The following is an 8,191-nucleotide window of genomic DNA, read 5'->3' as shown; positions in this document are numbered from 1 at the left end:
CTCCTGTCAGGTGACTGCGGCGCCTGCTGATGACGTCACGCCGGCGCTCTCGCTCCCATAGTAACCACTAGCCCAGGCCTGGGGGGCGTGGCTTGAAGAGAGAGAAAGCGGCGCGCTAGTGCGGGAAGTGACTGTAGTGGAGCTGCCGTGCAGGTATAGAGGAGGACTACAAGGCCCAGCATGGTCTCCAGGCCACTAGGTCTATAGGAGGGCTGCAGGGGCTTCTAGGAAAGCTGGGTGACATTGTAAGCGATGCTAAAGCGGCCTCAAGAATTGTCACCCAGCTTTCCTAAGATCCTGAGTGACAAGTCTGGCTAGCAATGCTATCATGGAACTATATATGTCTGCATTGGTTGTTACCCAGCTTTCTCAGGAACACATATACTGTAACGGAGAGAAGAGACTGGACTATGTTCACACTATGCAGTTTTTGTGCTATTTCTGCTATTGTTATACTTATATTAAGATTAGTCTCTGCCCGAGGCGTCGTCTGCGTGTTGTTGGCGTCGATGATCTGCCTATATTCAGCAAATTGCTGCCGTCGATGGTTTGCCTGCTCCGTCGTTTCGGCAGCGCTCAAGCTGTCCTGCTGCTGAACTCGTTCCTTGCGCCGTGCCTGTGATTGTTCTGGCATCTGAGCAGCTCGCTGGGACGCCATATAATGAGCATGTTGTTGTCTTCGATGATCCCCCTCAGCTCTGCTTGAGGAGAACTGTGTGACTTTTTATACTTGTGTTAAGACTAGCCTCTGCCTGCGACTTCGTCTGCGCATTGTTATTCAGCAAATTGCTGCTGTTGATGGTTTACCTGCTCCGGCATTTCGGCAGCTCTTAAGATTAACTCGATCCTTGCACTGTGCCCATGATTGTTCCGGCAGCTCACTGGGACACCATATAATGAATGTGTTGTTGGCGTCAATGATCCCCCTCAGCTCCGCTTGAGGAGAACTCTGTGGCTTCCTTCGTAGTTCTCGTTGTTTGAGAATTTTGCAACAAATTAGATTTTCTTTTTCCCGGCATGTTTGGAATGAGCAAACTACCAATTTGGATGAGAGGTGTTTTTCCATCCAGTGTGTCAGCGCTGCCTGGAGCAGATCAGATAATATGCAATTGCATATACAGAATGGACTGAGTATTGGATGTGTGTTTACATAGAGAGATAAGAGACCTGGGGTCTGAGATAAGCTGCTGCAGGAGCAGTGTAATATAGTATGTGAACATAAATTCATAACAGTCGTGAAGCCGTGTCATTTACCGGGATAAAAAGTAGCCTATAAGTTAATCAAAGTTACAATCTATCTATGTGCCAAATTTCATTCACATCCGTTCAGCCGTTTTTGTGTGATTGAGGAACAAACATCCGAACTTTCACATTTCTAATATCAGTAGGAGGATGTTGAGCCAGTTTCTGTATCTGCTATAGAGAGTGATGGTGGATGTTTGCTCATGAGCACCCCCTGCATCTGTCAGCGCTGTAACTGTTATGCGTTGTGACTACTATGTTGGCAAATTCAAGGCCCAATAGTCCTCAGAATGGTGTTGTCTAAGGCTGCACTAGCGATGGGCGACCATTCCGAGATCCCGTTCCCCATTTAGCTTAAAATATATGAGCAGGACATTTTTCTCTGCCAAAAGTCGGGTGGAAACCTGGTGGGGTCTGTGGGTAATCGTTTTTTAAGCAGATAGTCTCCAATTTTTGGTTCCCCAAGCAGATCCGAAGGATAGAAACCCCAACGCTAAAGTGAACCTAGTGTAAGCTAGGACTGAAAGAGCGACAGAACGCAAGTGCAAACTTAGTCCCACCCACTTCCACTTTGATCCCGCCCATTCCCATCCATTTCTTTTTGTGCCCCCACACAGTGTAACAGAGGCTGTGACCTGATTTGCCCCACAGTATAATAACCCCCCTCCTGCTCTTCCTATAGTATAAAGGCCTTCTCTAGGTGCGACCGCTCTAAACAGTCCCGTCCACTTCCCACCACATATTAATGTCGCTCTCCAGGATAAGAATTTTTTAACGTAGGCGGGAGAAGATTACAAAAAAACCCAAACCATACTCCCCTGTCCCCAGTGCTCCGGGGCCTCCCAGTGCAGTCCAGTCCTACCACAAGAAGTCCTCACTGTGATGTCCAGTGTCCCTTCCCTTAGGTCATGGGTGGAGAGGACTACTGCCAGAAAGAAACAGCAGGACTGGACTGCCCTGGGAGGTACCGGGGGGGCAGGTTTTTTTTTGGTTTTGTTTTTAAAAATGTTATCCTAGACAACTCCTTAAATGCCCCTCTCCAGTTGCCCCCACAGTATAATGCTGCTTATATTATTTTGCTGCTTTCACGAAATATAGGATCAAACCAAAAACACTCACAAGATCACTAACCCTCCCTTCTCCCTGTTCCCCGCCTCTGTCGCTGGTCCCCGAGGCTTCAGGGAGCTGCTGTTGTGATGTAAGTAATGTCCCCACATCATACCCACTACCTCCAAGACATCTGGTGTAGAGACAGCGGCTAAATGGTGAAGTGTTGAGTGGTCCGCTCCCTGCTTCACCATTGCATTATTATTATTATTATTATTATATTGTTTATATAGCGCCATTAGTTCCATGGTGCTGTACTTTATTATATTAATTCCATGGTGCTGTACTTTATTATATTAATTCCATGGTGCTTTATGTTTGGGGTTTACATACAATACACAAAATATACAGGTAGATATAATACTAACAATGGCTGACAGGCACGGTGGGGTAGAGGGCCCTGCATTGAACACATTTCCATCTAGAGGACTCGCCTTCTGCGTTGGGACCGTGACACTGAGACAGCACCCAGAATCTGGGAGGTCTGTCCTAGCCTACTGTCCTGGGAATAGGATGAGCTTTCCTTAGTAATGGTCATCCATATTAGAACGGTGGGCTCCAACACCCAGAACCTTCACAGATCAGCTGATCACACGATTTCTACTTCAAAGGCCACGTGACGTCACCCAGTCCCATTCAAGCACCATCACTATACACTATATGGTGCTTTTCTGGATAAGTAGTGAAGAGACTGCAGCGCTTGTCCGAACACTGAGGACTCTTAAAACTGCTGATCAGTGCAGGTGCCAAATCCTGACCCCTGACTCTCTAATATTGCTGAACTATCCTAAGGAAACGCACTGTGGAAAAAAGATGAGTCAGAGTTGGCGCTTTGGCCTACCGACTCTTCAGTATTAGCAATCTATAGCACCCCCGGACCCTCATAAGGAGGCAGTCACTGACTAATTCCAATATACGAGACTCAGATGAAGCGATTTATGGCAGTGTAAGCAGTGACTATGACTAGAATACAGCTATAGAAATCAGAAGAAGTCAGTGTGAACAGGTCTCTAACTGCAGCTTTGAAAAGTACAATGCTGCAGGAGCAAGTCATTTAACTCTTTAATGGGGAGGGGATTATAAATGCCCCAAACCATAAGTAAGAAGTGTCACATGATTCATTTATTAGAATTTGTTATATAATCTTATATCTGCTCTCTTATATTCGCTTTCATAGGTGACTGTCACAACATGGCCGCTCACGGCTCAGGAATAATCTCCAACTCTGCTGTGGAGAACTCGCTGTCATCCCTGAGGAGCTGCCAGGCCTATATCGACACGGGAATGGATATCACCACAGGAGTCGCCCTCGACCTCATACAGAACGGCTGTAAGAATTTCATATCTTTATTATTACATTACATAAGGGTACGTGCACACGATCAGGATTTTGATGTGTAAAATCGTCACCGAAATCTGCGTGTATGTAAATGGAAACCCCGTCATGGCTGCAACATGGTGCTGAGCAAGGAACCGAAAAATTTCTTTCCAGGCCTTTTTCATGAGTTAGATTTTTTTTTAAAAAATTCTGTTGAAGCGAAAAACAAAGTCTGACTTTCATTTGTTCATTTTCATAGAAATTTTATGTATTATTACTTTAGTCAGATTCCAGTTATTTCTGTGACCATTGTGGGGTTTTCTTTCATTAAATGAGGGTGACCAACAATATCGTCCACGTGTGCGCACACATCTCTCTAACAGTCAGACGCAAACGTACTTTAACCCCTTCCCGACATCCGCTGTAATAGTACGGCGAATGTTGGGTGTTTAACTATGGCGGCCGCCTGGGAGTCCGCCTGGTGTCTGCTGTATCATAGACACCATGCGCTAATGCCCACGGTCGATGCCCACACCAATCATGGGCATTAACCCTTCTGGCACCTCAGTCAAAGTTGACCGAGGTGCCATTTTCCTGGCAGCGCATGGGCGCCGCCATTTTGCTGCTGATCGCCAGCACCTAGAGCAAGCTCCAGAACTGACGTCACGTTGGCATGACAGCCAGGAGCCTTGTAAAGGCTCTCTGGCCTGTCTGCAGTGATTTCTTTTGCAGGCTGCTCTGTGCAGCCTGCAAAAGAAATGACGATTTTTTGAAATGTATTGCAAATCATTAGCATTGTAGTGATCAGACCCCTAGGGGGTCTAATGAATGCAAAAAAAAAAATTAATTCAAAAAAAGTAAAAAAAAATAAAAAAAATTAAAAGTATTAAAATTCAAATCACCCCCCTTTTCATAGAACACATATAAAAGTACCGGATATACTTGAGTATAAGCCGACCCGAATATAAGCCGAGGTCCCTAATTTTTGACTCGAGTATAAGCCGAGGGGGGAAATGCAGCAGCTACTGAAAAACGTCAAAAATTAAAATGGTTGGAGTTTTTGGGTGCAGTAGGTGCTGGGGAAGGGGAGGGGGTGTTTTGGTTGTCTGTCTGCCCCTTCCCTGAGCCTGAGGACTGTTTTTTTTCTTCCCCCACTTGGAATTCAGCCTGGCTATATATAGGGTATCTGCAGTGCTCCTATTAACCCCTTCCCGACGGAACAGGAGCACTGCAGATCCCCTATATTCAGTGGACCGGGCACTGTCAGACACAGGGATAACTAATGTGTTTGTGTGTCACAGTCATTTTCTACTTTTATATGTATTCTAGGGAAAGGAGGGATTTACAACTTTTATTTATTTTATTTTTTATTATATTTTTGTAAAACTTTTTTTTTTCACTATTTTATTGAAGATTCTATACATTACTATTGCGGCTTTTTTTTTTTGCTTGACTCAAGTATAAGCCGAGGGGGGCTTTTTCAGCACAAAGACTGTTCTGAAAAATTTGGCTTATACTCGAGTATATACGGTAGTTAAATACTGTGAAACACATACATGTTAGGTATCCCCGTGTCCAAAATCGTCCGCTCTACAAATCTATAAAAATATTTTTTCTGTACGGTAGCGCGTAGCGGGAAAAAAAGTCAAAAGTGCCAAACCGCCATTTTTTCACTGTTTTGCTTCTGATAAAAATTTGAATAAAAAGTGATCAAAGCCATTTCCCAAAACGATATAACTAAAAAGTACACCCGGCCCCGCAAAAAAAGACGCCCTATGCATCTCCATACATGGAAGTATAAAAAAGTTACAGGTGTCAGAATATGGCGACTTTTAGAAAAAAAAAATTTGGCACAGTTTTGGATTTTTGTTAAGGGGTTAAAATGTTAATAAAACCATATAAATTGGGTATCTCCAGAATCATACCGAAACACAGAATACAGGGAACATGTCATTTTGGCTGCACAGTGAACGCCATAAAAATGAAGCCCGTAAGAAAGTCGCCCAAATGCAGTTTTTCTTCAATTTCCAGCTTCCCAGTACATTGTACAGAATAAATAATGGCGACATTATGAAGAAAAATTTGTCCCGCACACATTAAGGGGGCATTCACACGGAGTAACGCCGGGCGTGTATCAGAGCCGTACACGCCGGCGTTACGGCAGACTGCCGAATACTTTCCATTCACTTCAATGGGAGCGCTCGTAACAGCGGCGTTTACGAGCGCTCCCATTGAAGTGAATGGGAAGTGTTTGGCAGTCTGCTGTAACGCCGGCGTGTACGGCTCTGATACACGCCCGGCGTTACTCCGTGTGAATGCCCCCTAAGACCTCATATGGCTCTGAGAGCGGAGAAGTACAAAAGTTAAGGGGTTTGGAAGGGAAGGGGGGGGGGGGGGGAGTCAAAAACGAAAATCCAAAAATGCCATTGACAGGAAGGGGTTAAAAAAGGTAATGAGTTCATAGAGCAAACACGAAGTAGCATTAAGTTTAACAACTTAGTGCCCAAAGAGTTCATTGTATATTTATATAGATGACCTCTGACTCTCCCACCCCCTGACATTACTTGTATACACACTTACCAATGTAATATACTGGTGACTGATGATATATCCGTGTAGAATGTTATTCAGTAATGTTACAGACACGAGTTCGCTCCTTTCATTACCGACACCCTCTACTAGATGTCCTGTGAGGACTCCCCAAGATACTGCTGTACTTTATGGAGGACTTGAGGACAATTGCAGGGCCATGAAGGGTTTCTATCACTGACTTGTTCCTCCATGCTTAGATTACTGTACATTTTGTCTAATATACATAATGACTTCTCGTTTCTGTTATCACATTTATAGCCGCTGTCGTTATATTAGATGGATATGATTTCCCCTCTGGCGGCCATTTATATATGATTTGCATCTAGTATGAATCTCGCTCACCGTGTTATTACTTCAGTGCTTGAGGCCTCTGTTCCAATATAAGAAGATCTCCAATATTATAGATCGCACATAGTAAGTGGGGGCCCCATTACAGATTTTGCACTGGGGTCCTCTGCTTCAGACATTATGTGCAGTTGCAGATCTTTATTAAAGGAATTTTCCGGGTCTTTTAAATTAATGATCTATCCATAGGCTTCAGGGAGACCGAGCTATGTCAGGGGATAAAAGGCGGCTTCTTATAGGACTTGAATAAAGAAGTTCTTTAAGCAGCTCAGACTGTGTGTCTGGTGTATGGATAGGGAGTGTTATTCCCTTGGGTGCACTTACTTTAATACAGTCTCCATCTTTATCTACAGAGTGTAAGATGAAGGAGGCCTTAAGCATAAAAGGGGCAGAACAGAAATCCGCCAACAACCCTGTGTCTCTCCCCAGGTACACAGATACTTGTCTATAGTGATGTATAACTCTCTCCAGTCCTGTGAATACACCACCGACATCTGTAATGGGAATAACCCTGCAGGAAAGCGTGGTACTATATTACCCGGGCGGCCACTTCTGCTTGCTTTTCATGCCACCCCTGCCTACCTGACGCCAATACCAAAAGGGTTTCTAGGGCTCAGTCCTGTAATAATAATAATAATAATAATAATAATGTTATTTATATAGTGCCAACATATCCCGAACAGACAATATTAGACATTACAGTGAGACAATAAATTAAAGGGGTTGGCCACTTTCAGACAAATATTGACAAACAAATGTACAATAAAAAGATATACAATTATCCAATATACTTTCTGTATCAATTCCTCACAGTTTTCTAAATTTCGGCTTGCTGACAGTCATTCTGTTACTTCTAGAAGATAAAACTCTTACCGTGGTCATGTGATTTACGGTCCATGTTCATGTGATTTACGGTCCATGGTCATGTGATTTACGGTCCATGGTCATGTGATGAGCACACAGGTGCCGCTCGTTATAATCACAGCACAATAATCAGACATCTGCCTGGTAATCAGCTGTGCACCTGTGTGCTCATCACATGACCATGGACCGTAAATCACATGACCATGGACCGTAAATCACATGACCATGGACCGTAAATCACATGACTATGGACCGTAAATCACATGACCATGGACCGTAAATCACATGAACATGGACCGTAAATCACATGACCATGGTCAGAGTTTTATCCTCTAGAAGGAACAGAATGAATGACAGCAAGCAGAGATCTAGAAAACCGTGAGGAATTGATACAGAAAGTATATTGGATAATTGTATATCTTTTTATTATACATTTGTTTGTCAATATTGGTCTGAAAGTGGCCAACCCCTTTAATGCATCAAGCAATAGTAGTGAGGGCCCTGCTCACAAGAGCTTACAATTGCCCTTTACTTATTTATGGGCTAAGAGATTACCGTAATAGGGATAACACAATTTTGACTCATTCACAATACAAAGTACATCCAATTCTCCTATAAGTTTGGCTAACTCGTCATAAGCTATAGCTATCTGTAACCACCTAAGGGAATTCGCTCTATAAGGTTCACAGTAAATGAGGAGTAAATACATTTCCTGCAGGAAAT

At 43.7% G+C, this 8,191-nt stretch overlaps 1 protein-coding gene across 1 annotated transcript in view; it reads left to right on the top strand.

Moving 5' to 3' along the window:
• The first annotated feature begins 78 nt into the window (after nt 1-78).
• Nucleotides 79-8,191, top strand: part of NSMCE2 (NSE2 SUMO ligase component of SMC5/6 complex) — a 145,235-nt gene continuing 137,122 nt past the window's right edge. The window contains exons 1-2 of the mRNA XM_075270110.1: nt 79-153; nt 3,527-3,679. Coding sequence (XP_075126211.1) covers nt 3,541-3,679 — 139 coding nt within the window. The 5' untranslated portion in view covers nt 79-153; nt 3,527-3,540. The remainder of the gene's footprint in view (nt 154-3,526; nt 3,680-8,191) is intronic.

The sequence above is a fragment of the Leptodactylus fuscus genome, chromosome 4 (genome assembly GCF_031893055.1).
Source record: "Leptodactylus fuscus isolate aLepFus1 chromosome 4, aLepFus1.hap2, whole genome shotgun sequence".
NCBI classification, from domain to species: Eukaryota; Metazoa; Chordata; class Amphibia; order Anura; family Leptodactylidae; genus Leptodactylus; species Leptodactylus fuscus.
This window is presented reverse-complemented; position numbering and strand designations above follow the sequence as displayed.